Below are 20,679 nucleotides of genomic sequence, written 5' to 3' on the forward strand. Positions count from 1 at the left end.
TCCTAACAAAAAAGGAAAAGAGTTTGAGTCGCTCTAGATCTTTCTGAGAAGCTCTCGCTCTCTGGTTTGAGGGTCTGCGGCGTGCTAGGGCGAGAGGAAGAAGAAGGGGGTTTATATATGGAAACCCATTAACCCTAGGGTCTGCGGCGTGCTGCTCGAAGAGGGCATCTGATACGGCATCTGGTAAGGCGGAGGGAAAGTACCTGAGTGGTCACCCGGATGTGTGCTCGGAGGTTGCATCGGGTAGGGCATCGTGTATCCCATCGGGTTATGCATCAGATAGGCATCCGAGTGGCTTCTCCGCAATCTATCTGGTCTGGTGACATCCTCCTCTACTTGGGGCTCGTAGGAGGATGCCCTGTGAGGCTCTGGAGGTGCTAATCCTCAGATTCCTCCTAATGGTCTGCTTCTTCCCATCCATGTGGGTGCATATGCCGTAGTGGGAGCTGAGGCACAGCTTGCCTTGTCTTGCAGCTCCTTGATCTGTCCTCCCATCACCTTCACTAAGCCAGTGAGGTCTTTTACCTTCGTTGCTAAAAACTTGTTCATCCTCTTCAACCAGCCAATCCTCTTGTGAGCTTCCTTCACCCCAACAGTGTGCTTTTAAGAGCAAACATACTCCTTAAAATCGTAATCATCTGAGTTGTCTCCCTGTCCTTGCTCTGCTTGCTCTCCCTCAGCTTCGGATTCCTCCTCCGGATTGTACAGCTCCTCCAAAGGTGGTGTGAAGTCTATGTTGTCCCCTTGCCGGACTTTGGTGCACATTACGTTGGGTAGGATCATTTGGGTGGCTCCGGCAGTTGGATGGACAAACTTGAAGAGCAGCATGTCGTTTGGCTTTTCATAAGCTACAAACCTCGCCAATGTGAGGTAGTCGATGTCTAGCCATCTCGGCTCATGAACCACTACCTTTAGGGGCACATCGCAAGCTACCAAAATTGATGTGACCAATCCTCCAATGGAGATCTCTCCAGCTCTATCCCTTCTCTCAGTTTTCATTGCCCAAGACTTCAGGTAGAGGAATCTAATCGAGCACACAAAGACCATGCTAGTATCCGCAGCATCTCCTACTAGTGGTGTATCATCCCTAGCATTGTCTAAGACTCCACACAAGGCAACATCTAGCAGCTGGAGCTCATGATCATTCACATTCCCAGTCTCCTTTCTAGCAAAAAGAGTGCAGGCGAGGGACTTGTGAAAATACCTCAAAACAGGGCTCCTTATTTGAGCAGACTTGGAGCTTGTGGATTTGTAAGGGAGCTTGTCGCCTATTTTCAGCCATAGGGACTTCATCTCTTCCTTGCTCACTTCCATGTTCTCTCCACTCCCAGCCTTGAAACCATATAGCTTCTCCATCTCCTTGTAGGTTAGTCGGTATTCTTTGTTGCGCACGGAGAAGGTGATGAACCCGATCCCCCCATCGGGTAGCAGGGTCGGTGGTCCTCAAAAAAGTGTAACTGCAGCGTGGCAAGGAAGTGAACCGTCTCCTCCTCATAGGCTTCAAGGCTAGCTCGCATCATGCCCAGGTGGCACATGTCGAACAGGAACTCGACGTCTCTAGCGATGCCCAATTGCTTCATAGTTTCTCGGTGAGGGTAGCGGGTACTAACGAAGCTCATCTTACGGAGGACCTTAAAGAGCTTGGCCGGAGTCTCCACTTCTTTCTGCTTCAGTCTCCGCAAAGCTAGGCGTGTGCGTTCTCTCTGCTCCTCCTCTCGGTCACGGCTCTCCTCCTCCATGTCTTGATCTTCTTCTTCCGCTGCTCTCTCAGCCACCTTCTCAGCCCTTTCAGAAGCTGGTCTCTTCCCCCTCGTCACTGTAGCTCTGCTTCTCAACCTAGAGGATTGGAACTCCTCCGGTTCTCCTCCTTCTACATCCGAATCGACCTCCATCGGGTCAGTAACGGTTCGCTCGGATGTAGACAGGTCCCTACGTCGAGGAGATCGGCGGATTGCAACAGCTATTGGGTCGGGAGAGAGAACACGGGTCTATACACGATCGGTTGCTCGAGGAGCTGGTGGACCGTTCTGATTGTTCATTGCCTCCTCAATTGTTGCTAGTTGCGGTTGTTGAACTTGTTGTTGTCGGAGTAACCGTGGTCTGTCAATGTTGTCGATGAAAGGACTAAAGTTCTGGTTACCCTTGGGTCGTGTTTGCATGCACAATCAGCTGACCGAGTGAGTACACGAAGGACAACTCAATCTAGGTGAACGAGTGACGGGTCGGGTGGGTACTCGGGTTGTACCTGAAATGCAAAACAAACAAACACGAAAGTAAACAAGTCAGTAGCGAACCAAAGTTTATAAAAGAACTTGATCTAGCAAGTGCTGAAATCTTAAACGTAGCAAATTAAATTCAACCAAATGGCAACGGCACCAAAGTGATAAGCGGATTTTCACCCAGGGTATCAATTCCCTATGCAGTTGTAGTACAAAGGGTTATCAATCCAAATGGTTGTTATGTTAGCAGATAAGATATGATCAGAAGCAAGCAAGTCAAGCCAAGCAATAAAAGGGTTTTGTCTAACAATCCTAAAATAATAAAAGAAAAGAATATAAACAAGGAAACACACGACCTAAGCACTCGATGCAAGCATTCGAGTACAGGATCGGGTGGGGTGATCGAGTAAACAAGGAAAGTATGAACCGCTCGAAGGTATACTCGAAGCAGGTGGTCGTGTACCTGTTCGGGTAAGGGATCGAGTATGGAGTAAAAATGCAAACAATTAAAATGTGAAAACTTCTAAGGATGGGGTAATCGACTCCTAAGTGTTCCTGACCAATATGGATGTCCTACATGCCTCAAGCAAATATTCCCTATACAATGAATCTCTAAAATCTTGTTAAAACACTCTCGTGATAGAAACAATCAACCTTAATCACTCCCCTACTCAACTCTCGTTGAAGAAACATGACCAAGCAGGCAGTACAAACCGATTCATTATTGTCAATAAACCCCTTACTCATCTAATCTCTTAGGCTAAGTGAGTAAATCTCTAGCATTGATTGATTCAAGCATTTCATCTACACCTCTCGGTGGTAAAACACCTTAGATCTAAGCTCACCCTCTCGGTTTGTTGATAGTATTAAGAACACCAATCTAGAAGGGAATTTATAAAACATAAACAATCAAACTAAGACATCCTAACCGATCAAGAACACAAAATCATCTATCCCATCCCTAGAAACTTTACTTCACTACTCGGAAATCATTGCAGAAAACAATAAAGCATAGATAAACAAAAATTGCATTGTATTAAAAGATAGAGTAGAGAATAAAGAGTACAGAATAGAAATCTAAGATAAAGTGCAAAAAGAAGTAAAATAAATCCTAACAAAAGTGGAAAAGAGTTTGAGTCGCTCTAGATCTCTCTCAGAAGCTCTCGCTCTCTGGTTTGAGGGTCTGCGGCGTGCTAGGGCGAGAGGAAGAAGAGGGGGGGTTTATATTTGGATGGGATGTGCTCGGGTTGCTCTTCGGATAGGTCCTCAGATTGTTCTTTCTGTTCTTAGATCCTCTTAGATCGGGTTGGTGTTCGGACTGTTCTTCCTGCTCCATAGCTCCTTCGGGTACATGCTCGAATTTGACCTTGTTTCTCCCCATTTTTGGCTCTTAGGTACCTGTTTTCATCCAAAATATGCAAAACCAAGAATGCAACACCCTAAATGAACTAAATGTGGATTCCTACAGTAAATGACCTAAAAATGCTAAGGTAAAGGTAGAAACAATGCAAAATATGGACAAAAAGTGATGCTTAAAACATGTAAATTAGAGAGTTATTATGAGAGAGGACCAACATAGGAGAAGGAGATGCTCCATCTACTCACACTCAAAGGAATGGCATTATGCCACCTGCTTTCGATAACAATAATTTTTAGATCAAGAGTAGTCTCATCCAGATGATACAAAGCAACAAATTCCATGGATTGCCAATGGAGGACCCATTGGGTCATCTAGATGAGTTTGATAGGCTTTGTAGCCTAACCAAGATCAATGGAGTCAGTGAAGATGGATTCAAACTCCGGCTTTTCCCATTCTCTTTTGGAGACAAAGCACACATCTGGGAAAAATCACTCCCCAAGGAGTCCATCACCACTTGAGAAGCATGCAAAAAGGCGTTTCTAGCCAAATTCTTCTCCAACTCCAGAACCGCAAGGCTGCGAAATGACATCTCTAGGTTTGTTCAGAAAAGCAATGAGACGTTCAGTGAAGCTTGGGAAAGTTTCAAAGGATACACAAGCAGATGCCCTCATCATGGCTTCAGCAATGCTTCATTGCTAAGTACACTGTACCGAGGTGTGGTCCCTAAGATACGGATGTTGTTGGACACCGCTAGTAATGGGAATTTCCTCAACAAGGATGTCGATGAAGGTTGGGATCTAGTAGAGAACTTGCCTCAATCTGATGGGCATTACAATGCGGAGTATGATCGCACTATAAGCTCTTCCGAAGAGGATGATGCAAAGTACAAGCGCGACATGAAGGCGCTCAATGACAAATTAGACAAGCTCCTCAACCAGAAGCAGCATGTCCACGCCATCTCAGAGGAAGACCAGTTTCAACAACAAGATGGGGAGAGTACTCAGTTGGCGGCAGTGAACTTCATCAATAATCAAGGAGGTCACAACATAGGGCACAAAACCTATGTCCCAATCACCAGACTATCAGCCCAACCACTTCACACATTTCTTCATCCCTCGATTTGATCTCAATGATGCACCAAGTCCTGTCAACTCAGAAGACCGATGCGGTACAAATTAATACACGATTCGATGATCTCGCCAGACGATTATCGGCCAATTATCAGCAACTACACAACAGGTTTGATGCTTTGAACTCTCGAATTCAGATGCTTACAGATAAATCAGCTTCAACTTCAAAAAGTCAGGAGTCTGCGCTCGCAATAGCCCTACGGAGTGGACGCCACTTACCACCTCGGGAGGTACCAATAAACATTCTTGCAGACAGCAATGATTTAGATGGGGAGGATCTCCGTGAGCCGCCCACTCCTACTCATCCACCAAACCATTCCACAGAAAAACCCGACCCTTTACCCGATCACACCACCCAGATAGATGATCGGGTAGACATTCCTGTAAGTCCACTACCTCCAGACAAACCAGGAGGAGAGAAACAGAAAGAGAGACGATTCATCCCTCCACTTTACAAGCCACCCTTGCCATTTCCTGGACGGTTTCGCAAGGAACTTCTTGAGAAGTACAAGGCATTGTTCGAAAACCAGATGCAGAAACTCGAGCTTCGCATGCCTCTAATGGACGTTGATACCCCCTTACCAGAAATTCATGAAGGATGCGGTGATGGTACGGATCAAGCAAGTTCAAGGAATGGTCATACTCAATCACGAGTGCAGTGCTATAATCCAAAGGACTACAACACCTAAGAAACTGAGCGACCCAGGGTCGTTCACATTACCTTGATCGATTGGACCTTTGACGTTTGATACTAATATTTTTGTATCTCCTAGCAGGTCTCAATTAACCTTATGCAGTTGTAGTACAGAAGGTGTCAATCCAAATGGGAAACTTTACTAACAATCGAGATGCAATTAAGCAGTCACAAGTTAAGCCAGATTCAAAATGAGTTTTTGTCTAACAGCCTAGAGTGAACGAGATGCAAGAACAAAACGAGTTTGCAGAACAAGAGCTAAAATGCAATAGCTTAAGAGAGCAAAAACAAGCTAACGAGCAGAGACAAATGAGCAAGCTATTGGAACAGAAATAAAGAACAAGCTTAAAGATGCAGAAACAATCAGATAAGTAGAGGCCTTAAGGATGGGGTTATTAATTTCGGTGGAGTCTCTTAATCTACCTAGAACGCCTAACAGAACACAATCAAGCTATCCCTAGATAACAAACATCACAGCTTAGCTAATTCAATCTCTTGATAGAAGCTACTCAGACTCAATCACTTCCAAACCTAACTCTCGCTAGAGAAACATGATTAAGCTAGCATGACAAACAAGTTCATTCACGTCAATAAACACCCTAGACATCCAATCTCTTAGGCTAGAAATGCAAATCTCTGGTATTAGTTTGTTCAAGCATCCCATGAAACACCTTTTGGGTGCTGAGATGCTTAAGATCTAATCTCAAATGATCAGTAAGAAATTAGCAGTAAGAATACTAATCCAGAAGGGAAATCAAACAATCTAAGCTTAGGCATCCTATTAGACTAAGATCCTCTACCTAATCTATCCCATCCTCAAGAACTATCACACTACTCAGATACGGAAATCATCATCACCAAAGATACAAATCCAGAAATCATTGAATCATGCATGATCAGATAGACAAAAATGAGATGAACAACAACTTTGTAGAAGAAATCAAATGCAAAAACTCAATGAAATCAAAGCTATCTGGATTACAAAATCAAAGAATGTTTTTGGTGTCTAGGTAAACCTTAAGAAAAAAAACGAGATAAAAGATAATATGTCTCCGCAAAGACTTAACAAAACATATTTATAGTAAAACACGTAAATCCCTAAAACTTAAAACAAAGATGAAGAATCGGTTTGGGAATCTCCTGAAGCGTGTAAGACGGAACGTCTTCCTGACATGTGCAAACGAGTGGTGGCTCGAGTGGGTGATGGTGTTGGCTCGAGTGGTGGAGGGTCGAGTCGACCGGCAGCATCTCGAGGTAGAGGGTCGAGTCGACGGGCAGCAGCTCAAGCTGGAGGGTCGAGTCGACGGGCAGCGGCTCGAGCTGGGTGTATACGCATCCACTAAAACGATGATAACCTTTTAACCACACCTCCGATTGGATTGAAATAAACGGCATTGGAAAGAAAACTCAATTGTATACGACTTTGATGAAGACGTCGAAAGCTAAATCCCACTCGAGTGGAACGGCTCGAACGGGGTGGAGTGGTTGCATGACGAGTGGCTCGAACGGGTGTATACGCGTCCACTAAAACGATGATAACTCTTGAACTACATCTTCGATTGGCTTGAAATAAACAGAGTTGGAAAAATAACTCAATTCCCTACAACTTTGATGAAGACGTCGAAAGCTAAATCCCTATACCGGTGACTCGAGTGATGGCTCGAGTGGTGGCTTGAGTGGTGACTCGAGTGGTGACTCGAGAGTGGTTCGAGTGGTGACTCGAGAGTGGCTCAAGTGGTGGACTCGAACGACGTCTTGGAGGATGGCTCGAACGACGAATCGAACGATGACTCGAATGGCGACTCAAACGATGGCTTGAACGACGACTCGAACGGTGACTTCAACGACGTCGTGAAGGATGGCTCGAACGACGACTCGAATGGCGATGTTGAGCGACGTGTTCCCGATACCTGAAATACTCCACAATGTACAATGTATGTAAGGATGATGCAATAACTACCTGGACATGCAAAGTTTATAGAAAAGACTAGAAAAAGATGCAAAACAATCAGTTATCCTAGCTAAATGCATGATAAATATATGCTCAGGAGAGACAAAATATAGACATATCAACTCCCCCAAACTTATTCTTCGCTTGCCCTCAAGCAAACGATCAAGTACAACGTATGGAGAAGAGGTGTGAAGATGGGGTCTCAGATCCTAAAACATGCTGAATAGAGTAGTTAGAATCAAGGTCCTTGTTTTTAGTTCTATGATGCATGGTGAAGGAACTTTATTTTTTAACTTAATCGAAACGATTCTGATCTTTAATCTACGCATGCAACCCTATCAACCACTCCCTTTAACATTCATTAACAGAGAACCGTGAATTAAGCTGAACAATGTCATTGAACTCATTTGGCTATGTTAAAAGGTCAGAGACAAAGATGGTCTCCTTCTCAAGTGGTTTTATCAATACAGAACAAGGTTCTCTCACGAAAAGGAGTTGAGCTTAGGAGAAGGCTAAAGGTTAAAACCAACTGATACATACAAGAGCAGCGCCCTGTCTACCCAAAGGTCCCCAAGGAAACTCAGTCCTAACATTCTAACCCAGAAGTTGGTCGTATTTCTACCCTTCGTCAGAAACATCATCTCAAACTCTTTACAGTTTGTCTTAGGAGGAGTTCACTTCTTTTCATTTTAGCGGATTGGGAAATCTTTATTATCACTATGGTTCCTTTTCTTTTCTTCTAAGGACTCTAGACATCTTAAGCATTTGTACTTTCCTTTCTTTGTCTAATCTTTTTATTTTATGTCCAGAACCAATAACTCTTTTTACTTGCTCAACCCAAATACTTTACTAGACTTGTAAACTTTGAACACACATCCCCCTCCTTAAGAATTTCTACCCTTTACTTTTCTGCACAAATCCGTACCCAATACCCAAAATCGAGTTCTCACCTAGTCCTACTAGTCTGGATAACGCGAACTAGAACTACACAAGATCCTACTCTTGTCGGTTAGAACCTAACACTTTCTAACAAGCTCAACTCGGAAAAGACCTGACACTTAAGAATACAATTGGCTTGAAAGAATGGTTGGTTAAGGGTGCGGGAAACTGTTCCAAAGATGGGAATCAGCTACTTGGATTGACAAGGGTGGTAAAAATGTGAAAGACAATCCAAGTATGTATATGGCATCCATGAGTTCAACTTCAATGCATAACAAGATAATTGCAAGTCAAGATTAGGTTCAGATGGATAGGGAATGATGTCAATTCAAAACATGCTTCAATCAAGACTAGAATACAATTTCGAGGATTCAAAGTCTGGTTCAGTCTTACATTTCAAGTTCAATCAACATGCATCAAAGAACTAATAACAAGGGCCTTGATCCTATCCTATTGAATTCAGCATGCTAAGAAGGTTACAATCATCATCAACCCCTATGCTAGATACCTGAAATACTCTAAAATGCACAATGTATGCAAGGATGATGCAATAACTACCTGGACATGCAAAGTGTATAGAAAATACTAGAAAAAGATGCAAAACAATCAGTTATCCTAGCTAAATGCATGATAAATATATGCTAAGGAGAGACAAAATATAAACATATCAACGTTCGGAAGATGTCTCTGCGACTTGGGGGCATCAGTCAGCTTAATGCCTTTAATTGTAGCCAAACGTCTTGGGTTTGGGAATTTCAAACCCACCGACATCCAACTAGTTCTGGCAGATCGAACTACAAGGTTGCCAAGTGGAGTATTGGAAGACTTGCCGGTCAAGGTAGGATCAGTACACGTACCGACCGACTTCGTGGTTTTGGAAATGGATATAGAACCAAGGGATCCGCTTATCTTAGGACGACCATTCTTAGCCACCGCAGGAGCAATGATAGATGTGAGGAACAGGAAGATCGATCTGAAATTTGGGGAAGACCTTACTATGCAGTTTGATATTCGGGAAACTATGAAAGAGCCCACAATCGCTGGGCAAACCTTCTGGATAGAGGAATTAGAAAAACTACGTGACGAGGCGTTTGAGGAAGTAACAATCAGGGATTGTTTACAAACTTTATAAAGATAGCGAGGAGGGATTCATACACCAAGAAACGGATCTCTATAAGGAATTGCTCGATACCTATCGGGAAATCATCAAACCGGAGTTAAGTGAAGACACAGGGGAAGCTGAAAAGGAGAGGATGATTCTCGACAACCGAAGCTTGAACAAGTTAGTTGTCACCACTTGCGTCATGTCGTGCAGCTGCTCAACACCAGACCACCCAATCACCATCCCGATCACTAACATGACCAATACACCGAGAGGTGATCGAGCACCACTCCGAGTCGCAACTACAAGCCACTGATGATTGGTCTGAGTCAAAGGCGCCTAAGGTAGAAGTCAAACCTCTTCCATCTGGGCTAAGGTACGCTTTCTTAGGACCTAATTCAACTTATCCAGTTATTGTCAATTCTAGCCTGCCCGAAAAAGAGCTGAATTTGCTTTGCACTCAGTTAAGAAATTATAGAAGAGCAATAGGCTACACTCTAGATGACATCAAGGGTATATCCCCTGATCTCTGCACCCACCAGATAAACCTAGAGGATGAATCATATTCTAGTTGTGAACCTCAGCGTCGGCTAAACTCAAACCTGAAAGAAGTGGTGAAAAAAGGAAATTCTTAAGTTACTCGATGCTGGAGTTATCTACCCCATCTCTGGTAGTACTTGGGTGTCTCCAGTGCACTGCGTTCCAAAGAAAAGAAGAATTATCGTTGTCAAGAACGAGAAAGATGAGCTAATTCCCACTAGGACAATAACGAGTCATCGAATGTGTATTGACTATAGGAAGCTTAATTCGGCCTCTAGGAAAGATCACTTTCCCCTGCCTTTCATCGACCAGATGCTGGAATGGCTCGCTAACCACCCATACTACTATCTCCTTGACGGGTATAGTGGATTTTTCCAAATCCCTATACATCCTGCCGACCATGAGAAAATGACATTCACCTGCCCTTATGGTACCTTTGCCTATAAGAGGATGCCCTTCGGTTTGTGCAACGCTCCCGCAACTTTCCAAAGATGCATGGCGTCCATCTTCTCGGATTTAATAGAAGAGATGGTGGAGGTTTTCATGGATGACTTTTCAGTATGTGGAGCCTCATTCTCATCTTGTCTTTCAAACCTCTGTAAGGTGCTCAAAAGGTGTGAAGAGACCAACCTAGTGTTAAATTGGGAAAAGTGCCACTTTATGGTTCAGGAGGGGATAGTCCTAGGCCACAAGATCTCATAAAAGGGGATAGAGGTTGACAAGGCTAACATAGAAGTGATGGTTCAGCTCCAACCTCCTGAATCAGTGAAAAACATCAGAAGCTTCCTAGGTCACACAGGGTTCTACAGGCGATTTATTAAAGACTTCACTAAGATCGCCTGACCGTTAACGCGGCTCCTTTGCAAAGAAGCAGAATTTATAGTCGACAAGGACTGTTTGGATGCTTTCAACAAGATAAAGGAAGCTTTGGTGAGTGTACCAATAGTTCAAGCACCTAATTGGGATCATCCTTTAGAGATTATGTGCGACGCATCAGATTACGCTGTAGGGGCAGTACTAGGCCAAAGGATTGATAAAAAGCTTCATGTGATCTACTACGCTAGCAGAACCATGGACGATGCCCAAAAAAGGTATGCGACAACTGAAAAAGAGCTCCTTGATGTGGTTTTTGCGTTTGAGAAGTTCTAGAGTTACTTGGTCGGATCAAAAGTGATTGTTTACACGGATCATGCCGCCCTAAGGTACATTTACTCAAAAAAGGAAACCAAACCTATGCTCCTCAGATGGATCCTTCTTCTGCAAGAATTGGACATAGAGATTCTGGATAAGAAAGGAATTGAAAACGGGGTGGCAGATCATTTGTCTAGAATGAGAATTGAGGATCCACTTCCAATAGATGACTCAATGCCCGAAGATAGACTGATGCACATCGACTTCTTGGAAGAAATGAGCCACACGATCAGACACACTATAGCTCACTCGATCCCCGAGTCAACCGGGTTGATCGAGTTCATGGCAATCGAGTCGGCTAAGCTACCTTGGTACTCAGATTTCGTGAACTACACATGGTGTGCAGGGAAATTCCTAAGGACTATGATGCTCACAAAAAGAAGAAGTTCTTCAGGGACGTCAATAGCTATTACTGGGATGAACCTTATTTATACAAAAAAAGGACAGATGGCCTGTTCAGACGATGTATAGCAGAAGAAGAAGTCCGAGGGGTACTAGAGCACTGTCATGGATCTGCCTATGGAGGTCATTTTGCTACCTTAAAAACCGTCCAAAAGATACTTCAAGCTGGTCTCTGGTGGCCAACCATGTTCAAAGACGCACAGCTCTTCATAACAAAGTGTGACCTATGCCAGAAAATGGGTAACATCGGTAGGAGGAATGAAATGCCTCAACAGCCGATCTTAGAAGTCAAAGTTTTCGATGTTTGGGGAATAGATTTCATGGGACCTTTCAATCCACCCTCGAATGGAAACATGTACATCCTGGTGGCCGTCGACTATGTCTCAAAATGGGTCGAAACAATCGCCAGCATGACAAATGATCACAAGGTCGTAACAAAGATGTTCAAAAACATCATTTTCCCAAGATTTGGAATCCCAAGAGTAGTGATCAGTGATGGAGGAACCCACTTCATTGACAGAGTTTTCGATGGCTTGTTAAGGAAGCATGGAGTCAAGCATAAAGTCGCAACAGCTTACCACCCACAAACCAGTGGACAAGTGGAGGTAAGTAATAAACAGATCAAGGCGATATTGGCCAGGGTCGTGGGAATCACAAAAAAAGATTGGGCATTCAAGCTAGATGATGTGTTATGGGCCTACAGGACAGCTTACAAAATACCGATTGGGCGAACTCCTTTCCAGCTTCTTTATGGAAAAAACTGTCACCTGCCAGTTGAGGTTGAATATAAAGCGATCTAGGAGACCACACTCCTGAATTTGGACATAAAGACTGCTGAAGAAAGAAGAGTAATGGATCTCCACGAACTTGATGAAATACGGTTAGAGGCTTATGATAATTCGAAGATCTACAAGGAAAGAACCAAAGCCTTTCATGACAAAAAGATCCAACACAAGGATTTAAGAGCTGGAGACAAAGTCCTTCAATTCAACTCGAAGCTTCGACAGTTCCCCGGGAATCTCAAGTCGAGATGGTCAGGACCCTTCACAATTAAAGAAGTTATGCCCTATGGAGCAGTGACTTTACTCGGGAAGGATGGGACTGAGTTTACCGTAAACGGGCAGAGAGTGAAGAAATACATGGCAAATGAGAGCAAGAGGCGGGGTCATCTATGTATCTCACCGATCCCGCACTAGTCTGATAAGAGTCAAAAGTCAAGCTTAACGACTATAAACAAGATCTCTTTGGAGGAAATCCCAACGGCAGAATTGTAAATATAACTTACGTTTTTAAGTCTTTTTCTCTCCTTGGTGTTTTCAAGCTATCTGGTGCCTTACCCGATCGACCCCTCAGATGTTGTGCCGAGCAGATCGTCCGTGCGTATAACCGAGCTTTCTGATGAGCGAATCCCGGCGCCTGCTGAAGCCGGTGACAATCCTGGGTACACATTGGCAAGCATGGAGGCTGCCACAACCTCCTTCTTCACCAACCCATGAGGTACCACTTTCATCCAAACCATTGTTTATACCATTGCATTTTATTTTGTTTCATTTTGTGTGATTCTCATATTTCTTTTTCAGACTTTTATTTACACATGGGACTGTGTGTTTTATTTTCTTATTTTCTTATTTCAAATTTTTGCATGCTAGTTTTATTCATTTGAGGCTGCATCTATTTGCATAAAAAAATCCAAAACAATTGAAAATTAAAAAAAAAACAAAAAAAAAAAAAGAATGTTCATTTAGTTGCATTTCCATACTAGGATTGAGTCTAGATTGCTTCATATAGGATTGATGAATATGCATTTTAGGGGACAATGATTAAAACCACCTTCTTTAAAGCCAAACCTTAGGATTGAAGCTATAGCCATTAATCACAGTTCATTGTTGCTAGATCAATCTTTGGAAAAAAATGAAAAATCTTTGTTAAAACCTTGTGTCTTTTGAAAGCTTCCTCCACTTGCTTGAACATTGAATCATCTCTATATTATTGGACTTAAACTGAACTTAAATTGTCTTACTTATGGAATTTCAATGGACGAAGTAGTAGTAGATCCAGCCATTACGATCAAAGCTATTGGACATCAATGGTAATCTATGGATTACTCATTTAGGAATCTAGAATCATCTCCAAGTACCATTCTCTCTAGGCGCCTATAATGGACGACGTGCATATGTAGAAAGCCCTTTTTGTGTTTGCTTGACTAGCTCTTCATCCATGATCTTCACTGCCATCTTTCTAGCACAATCACCTTGAATACTTGCTCATGGTAACTCTGAACTTGGGTTAGCACTCAATTTTTACTAATCTTTTCGTTTAACCTGATTCGCGTTTCCCTACCATTGAACCCAAACCTTTCTTTCAAACCTTGTTATGAATTGTTGAGTGAGGCCTTTTCATTGTGCTATAGGTTGTGAAACCTTGAGAGTATTAAGAACGACAAAGAACTGGCTCTTGATTTAGCTAAGTTAGAATCATTTGGACTAGCTATTAGAATCAGTTTTGAAAGATAGGTGGTTAGCATGACTATTTGGGGTTGGGTTGAGGAATAAAATAGTAATTAAAGAAGAAAGTCCCTAAGGTTCGGTTTAATTAGCTCTAAGTCTCTAAGTAAAAAAAAACAGAGAAAAAGATCTTGTTATAGTCTCCTAGAAAAAGAAAAAAATAATATAGGAATATTATTAGGAGTTTAGCAAGGAAAAAAAAAAGAAAAAAAAAGAGCTAGATGTTTAATGTTTAGACCTTAGGGATTATAAAAAAAAAGAGTTAAAATCAAGGATGTGAGTAGTTCTATTCTAGGGGGTTGATAAAAAATAAAATAAATAAATAAAAAAAAATAAAAAGTGAATGAGAAAAGGGTAGATTATCAAGAGTTAAGCTTTGTATGCCCTAATTGTTCTCAATCTTAGATAGTTTTCACGACTGTTTAGCATTCCATCTTTTGAGAGAGAACCACCCAAAGATATTGTTTGCAACCACCCTACCAAAAAAACCTTACCCTTGAATCCGATTGAGCTTGATTCACCTTCCATTTGCAAGAATTCTCCAAACACTTTAATGAATATGAAAGAGATGTTTTTTGGAATTGCAAGTCTTTACTTTTAGTTGGAGGTTGAACTAGATCGGTGCATGGTAATAAGCATAGAAAAAAATATTTGTAAATATGTTAATTGATCTTAGCACCGTTAAACTATCTTTAAGAACTATGGCTTGAATCCTTCGCTTAGCTCAAAAAAGTTATGAGTCCCATTTTTTACCCTCTTCCTCCTACTTCCTTGCTAGAGGACTAGCAAGATTTCAGTTTTGGGGGTCTGATAACTCTCTAATTTACATGTTTTAGGCATCCTTTTTTGTCCATATTTTACATTATATATATCCTAACATTAACATTTTTAGGTCATTAACTGTAGGAATCCACATTTAGGCCATTTAGGGTGTTGCATTCTTGCATTTGCACATTTTGGATGAAAACAGGTGCTTTAGAACCTAAAATGGGGAGAAACAAGGTCAAATCCGAGCATGTACCCAAAGGAGCTATTGAGCAGGAAGAACGATCGAGGAAGATCCAAGAGAAGGAAGAACAACCCAAAGACCTATCCAAGGAGTAACCCGACCACATCCTCGAGAACCGCCTCGAGCAGACCCTCGGGCAGGACTGGGCAGCTAGGTTTAAAGGGTTTCCATATATAAACCCCCCCCCCTCTTCTTCCTCTCGCCCTAGGACGCCGTAGACCCTCAGAACAGAGAGAGAGAGCTTCTGGGAGAGAAACTGAGCGATTCAAACTCTTTTTCCACTTTGTTAGGATTTATTTTCATTTTCTTTTGCTATTCTTTTAGATTTCGATTATGTACTCTTCTACTCTATTTCTATTTTCAATACAATGCAATTTTCATTTATTTGTGTTTTTATGTTTTCTGCAATGAGATCTGAGTAGTGAAACAAAGTTCCTAGGGATGGGATAGACAAATATGTGTTCTTGATCGGTTAGGAAGTCTTAGCTTGATTGTTTATGTTATATAAATTCCTTTCTAGATTGGTGTTCTTAATGCTATTTTCAGACCGAGAGGTTGAGAGTAGATCTAGGGTGTTTTGCCATCGAGAGATGTTGTTGAAATGCTTGAATCAATCAATGCTAGAGATTTACTCACTTAGCCTAAGAGATTAGATGTGTAAGGAGTTTATTGACAATAATGAATCGGTTTGTATTGCTTGCTTGGTCATGTTCCTCCAACGAGAGTTGGGTAGGGGAGTGATCAAGGTTGATTGTTTCTATCACGAGAGTGTTTTAACAAGGTTTTAGAGATTCATTGTCTAGGGAATATTTGCTTGAGGCATGTAGGACATCCATACTGGTCAGGAACACTTAGGAGTCGATTACCCCATCCTTAGGAGCTTTCGCATCTTGATTGTTTACGTTTTTATTCATAACTCGACCATATACCTGAACTGGTACCCAATCACCAGCTTCGTGTACACCTTCGAGTTGTTTTTACTCTTCTTCTTTACCCGATCACTCCACCCGATCCTGTACTCGAATGCTCGCATCGAGTACTTAGGTCGTATGGTTCTTGTTTATTTATTTTCTTTTAATTATTTTAGGATTGTTAGATCAAACCCCAACTATTGCTTGGCTTTACTTGTTTGTTCTGATCATATCTTATCTGCTAGCATAACAACCATTTGGATTGATAACCTTTTGTACTACAACTGCATAGGGAATTGGTACCGTGGGTGAAAATCCTGTTATCAGAGACCATGGTGTGGACAGTCCCTCTAAGAAGCTTTGAATCTCACCCAAGCTGCTTTGAAGGCTTCATATGGTGTTTGCTTGAAACAGGACAGCTTGACTCTCAGCTCATCAGACATTCCATCATCATAAAAGTAGTTGAGGAAAGCCACCTTGATTTCTTGCCAATTTGTCAAAGATCTGGGCTGCAACTATTTTAACCATTGAGATGCTTCTCCTGCAAGTGAGTAATGGAATAGCTTGAAGTAAATGTAGTCTTCCGTAACACCATTAGCCTTGATACTAGTCACAAGATCTTCAAAATGTTCTATATGGTCCAGAGGCTTCTCATTGGGCAGGTTTGAGAAAGGTCTTTGTCCAGTTAGTTGGAAGTATACAGGCTTCAGCTCAAAGTCATTCCTCTGGAAAGGAGGAGGAACAATAGCAGAGCGGTTCTCATACATTAGATCAACTCTATTGTAGTCTGCAATGGTCCTGATCAAATCCTGGTTTTGGTCCTGTCGTCGAACTGGGTTGTTAACATGGTTGGCAGCTCCACGTGCGTCTGCTGGAGGAGGGTGTCGATCAACACCTTGTTGGCGTCTGTCGACACCATCGGCCTGCTCCTCAGCGACAACAATGTCAGCAACAACAATGTCAGTAATCACATTACCTTCTGCATCAATCTTTTGGCCCTGCTCATTGCGCAAGTGGCCCTCTTGATCCCTCAAAATAACAGCCTCATCAAGTCTCAGAATGATTGTGTTAACCATCTTCAATGATCAGCTTTTTGGTTTTCACCCTCGAACTTTCCCAACTCTTGGTTTGAAAGTTTCACAGTTGGACCAGTCTTATTGTTCCGAGTGTTCGGCTTAGGAGGCATAAACCTAAAACACACAAGAGAAGAGAAACAAAAGCGTGTTAGTTGCAAATAAAAAGAGAAAAATTTAGACGAAATTAAAAACTCAAATCTAATAGTAGATCAAAAGAGTCCCCGGCCACGGCGCCAAAATTTGATAGGCTCAAATTAACCCTAAGTACTATAGTGATCTCTTAATTTGAGAGAGTAGCTCTAGGGTTAATTTGAGCCTATCACCATAAAATATAAGGGAAGTCCAATATTTGTCTCTCGGGTTGCCACCCTACATCGCGCCCCCGAATCGTCATCCGAAGTCGATATACCAGCCATACTCTCGAGCCACAAAGTCTCAGAATATGACGGTACTAGGAGAACTAAAATCTTCATGACCAACTGTCCTTAGAGAAAACAATTCAGAACACGTCTGAGTCATATCTCCTAACCAGGTCTCCCTCCCATGGTTCGCATAAAACATCAAAATGTCCTATCAACCACATATCTCCTCACTATAATACCTCATGACCACACAAGGATCATCAACGTGCCACTAGGGCCGCCACTAAGGCCAGCAAATGTCATAAACAGGACCGCCACAAAGGCCAAAATGTCTAAATAGACCGCCACCAAGGCCAAACAAATGTCTTAAATAGGATCGCCACAAAGGCCAAACAATTGTCCTAACAAGGACCGCCACCAAGGCCATACATCCCAAAGGACCATCACGAAGACCACTTGTCCCAAAGGACCGTCACGAAGACCAATCGTCCTGAAAGACCGTCACGAAGACCAATTGTCCCGAAGTACGTCATGAAGACCTCTCGTCCCGAAGGATTGTCACGAAGACAATAAATCCCGAAGGATTGCCTAAACAGGTCATACGTCCCGAAGGACCGTCATGAAGACCATACATCCCGAAGGACCGTCTAAACAGGCAACATTGGTTGAACAACCCGCCACAAAGGCAACACAATTGGCTAAACAGCCCGCCACAAAAGGCCACCCAAGCCCCACCAAGGCTCACAACCGCTGAAAATAGACAAATTCTAGCTCCCATAAAACTTTTTATTTTTAGCACTTCCAATTTCTGGAAATTTCCACATTTAGAAACTTCCACTTCAGGAAACTTTTCTCTTACCACTAGCTTCACGGAAATCTCGTATCCCAAACACCTCCTCGTCTTGGTACTTAGTCACACAACTAACCACCCCTAAGTGACCAAGTATCAAGAGAGATGGGTTAGAATACTCCATTCCCGCTTCTGCCATGGACTACATCTGGGACCAGGCTAGACAAGCTCAAGTTGCAGCCTGCTTCTTGAACCTTGCCTTCATCTCGCCTCTGGCTCCTAAGTCTTATCCTCAACACCATCACAATCCCATAGGACTCTCATCAAAGAAACCTTCTTCTTCCAAAGTTCCTTGACTCTCCTCTCGAGAACCCTCACCGGTCTCGCCTCCAAGGTCAAGTTAGGCTGAAGATTCTCAAGAATCTTAGCCAACAACTGGCCATCCTCAAGAACACACTTCCGCAGCATCGATACATAGAAGACCTTGTGGAACTCACGCATAACATCAGGCAACTCCAGCCTATATGTTACCGACCCCACCCGCTCAATCACTCTGAACGGACCCATATACCTCAATCTCAATTTAGTCTTTGTCAATAACATGTTAGGACCCCGCAACATGGTCATCTTGAGGTACATTCTATCCCCACCCTGAAAATCAAGATCTCTCCTCCTCTTAGGCATAACTCCTCTGCCGATCCTGAGCTTCCTTCATATTCAGCTTAAGAACCTGAATCTTCTCTGAGGTCTCCTGAATAAAACTCGCTCTATATATGCTCCTCTCCCCCACCTGAGTCTAGCATAACGGTGGCCTCCCATACAACGCCTCATAAGGAGCCATCCCGTTACTCGCTTGGTAGTTGTTGTTGTAAGCAAACTCTACCAAGCTCAGGTGATCAGCCCAATGAATACCCTAATCCAGAACACACATCCTCAACAAATCCTCTAATGTCTGAATCGTCCTCTCTGACTGCCCATATGTCTGAGGATAGTAGGTTGTACTCATATTTACCTTAGTGCCCATCTCCGCCTGGAATGCCCTATAAGACACGATACTCGCTGGCACCCCGTGCAATCTGACTATCTCCTTCACATATTTCTTAGCCAAGACCGGTGCTCCAATGGTCTTCTTAATAGGCAAAAAATGTGCTGACTTAGTCAACAGGTCTACAATGACCTAAATAGCATCATAGGTCCGAGACACTGGCAATCCTACCACCAATTACATCCTGATCTTGTCCCACTTCCACTCCGGAATGGGCAAACTCTTTAGCAACCCGCCCAAAATCTGATGCTTAGCCTTCACTAATTGGCAGACGTCACATCCCGCGACCCAATTAGCTACATGCTTCTTCATTCCGACCCAGTGATAGTACCGCTTGAGGTCATGGTACATCTTAGTCGCTCTTGGCTGAATAGAGAACTTGCTCGTCTGAGCCTCCCTAAGAATCTCATGCCTCAAATCCTCATCCTTGAGCACACAGATCCAACCGTGCATCAGCATCACTAGAGGCACACCAGTCCTGCATCCTTCTCCTGAGCCAACCGCACTCTGCTCAGAAGATCTGCTCGATCAACCGCCTCCAAACCCAATGGCTCCTTAAAGACATCACACAACCTCAATGCACTAATCTCTTTAACCAAAGTCTCCATGTCCTGCTCCTGAGCCGAAGCCGCCCGCTTCCGAATCAAAGCATCTGCAACCAAGTTAGCCTTACAAGGGTGGTACTCCTGATCATAATCCGCCACTAGCTCCATCCACCGCCTCTGCCTCAAGTTCAGCTCAGGCTAAGTGAATATATACTTAAGGCTATTATGATCTGTAAACACATGTACCTTCGCACAATAATGAATAAGATTTCCAAATCTACAGGGCGAAAACTACAGCAGCCATATTCAAATAATAACTAGGATAATAGTCCTCATGCTTCCGCAGCTGTCACGAAGCGCAGGCAATAACCTTCCCATGTTGCGTCAACACACACCCCAAACCAACTATGGATGCATCTGTATAAACCACATAGGGTTCCCCCTGCTCTGGCAGTGCCAACATTGGCGTAGTAGTCAACATCTCCTTCAGGCTTGTGAAACCATCCTCGCACTTTTGTGACCAAACAAAAGGAACATCCTTCCCTGTCAACTTAGTCATCGTCCGTGCCCTGCTCGCAACCCCCTGTACAAACCTCTTGTAGTAACCTACCAACCCAAGAAAACTTCTAATCTCCGTGGTATTCTACGGTCTAGGACAATCTCTGATGGCCTGAATCTTCTCCGGATCTACAGAAACTCCATCTGCAGACACAATGTGACCAAGAAAACCCATCTTCGATGCCAGAAACTACACTTGCTCAACTTGACAAACAACTTCTGCTCCCTTAGTTTCTCCAGAACTGTTCTCAGATGCAGTACATGCACCTCAGGAATCTTAGAATACACCTGGATGTCATCGATGAATATGATGACAGACATATCTAAAAACTCCTGGAACACACTGTTCAT

General features: G+C 43.0%; 2 protein-coding genes and 1 non-coding gene across 3 annotated transcripts; 1 reads left to right on the forward strand and 2 right to left on the reverse strand.

Moving 5' to 3' along the window:
* Nucleotides 1-4,151: 4,151 nt before the first annotated feature.
* LOC147921013 (small nucleolar RNA R71) lies at nt 4,152-4,258 on the reverse strand. The gene has a single exon (XR_015591838.1). It is a non-coding gene; the product is annotated as a small nucleolar RNA R71 (small nucleolar RNA).
* An 8,121-nt stretch (nt 4,259-12,379) lies between these two features.
* On the forward strand, nt 12,380-12,724 carry LOC147921014 (uncharacterized). Its single transcript, XM_087501341.1, has one exon. The coding sequence runs from the start codon at nt 12,380-12,382 to the stop codon at nt 12,722-12,724; it is 345 nt and encodes a 114-aa protein (XP_087357467.1).
* Nucleotides 12,725-20,047: 7,323 nt separating this feature from the next.
* LOC147921015 (uncharacterized) lies at nt 20,048-20,679 on the reverse strand. Its single transcript, XM_087501342.1, has 3 exons — nt 20,523-20,679; nt 20,198-20,376; nt 20,048-20,116 (listed from the first exon to the last, which is right to left on the reverse strand). The coding sequence occupies exons 1-3, from the start codon at nt 20,677-20,679 to the stop codon at nt 20,048-20,050; spliced, it is 405 nt and encodes a 134-aa protein (XP_087357468.1).

This window comes from Camelina sativa, chromosome 19 (assembly GCF_030686135.1).
Source record: "Camelina sativa cultivar CO46 ecotype springtype chromosome 19, ASM3068613v1".
Taxonomy (NCBI): Eukaryota; Viridiplantae; Streptophyta; class Magnoliopsida; order Brassicales; family Brassicaceae; genus Camelina; species Camelina sativa.

Bases quoted from the DNA above. Each gene is read 5' to 3' on its own strand.
- LOC147921015 (XM_087501342.1), bottom strand. From the start codon at position 20,679: ATGAACAGTGTGTTCCAGGAGTTTTTAGATATGTCTGTCATCATATTC. The intron at 20,377-20,522 runs GTAGTTTCTGGC...TTGGGTTGGTAG, and splicing joins GTTTGTCAAGTTGAGCAAGT to GTTACTACAAGAGGTTTGTA. The intron at 20,117-20,197 runs GTTTATACAGAT...GCTTCGTGACAG, and splicing joins AGCAGGGGGAACCCTATGTG to CTGCGGAAGCATGAGGACTA.
- LOC147921014 (XM_087501341.1), top strand. From the start codon at position 12,380: ATGGATCTCCACGAACTTGATGAAATACGGTTAGAGGCTTATGATAAT.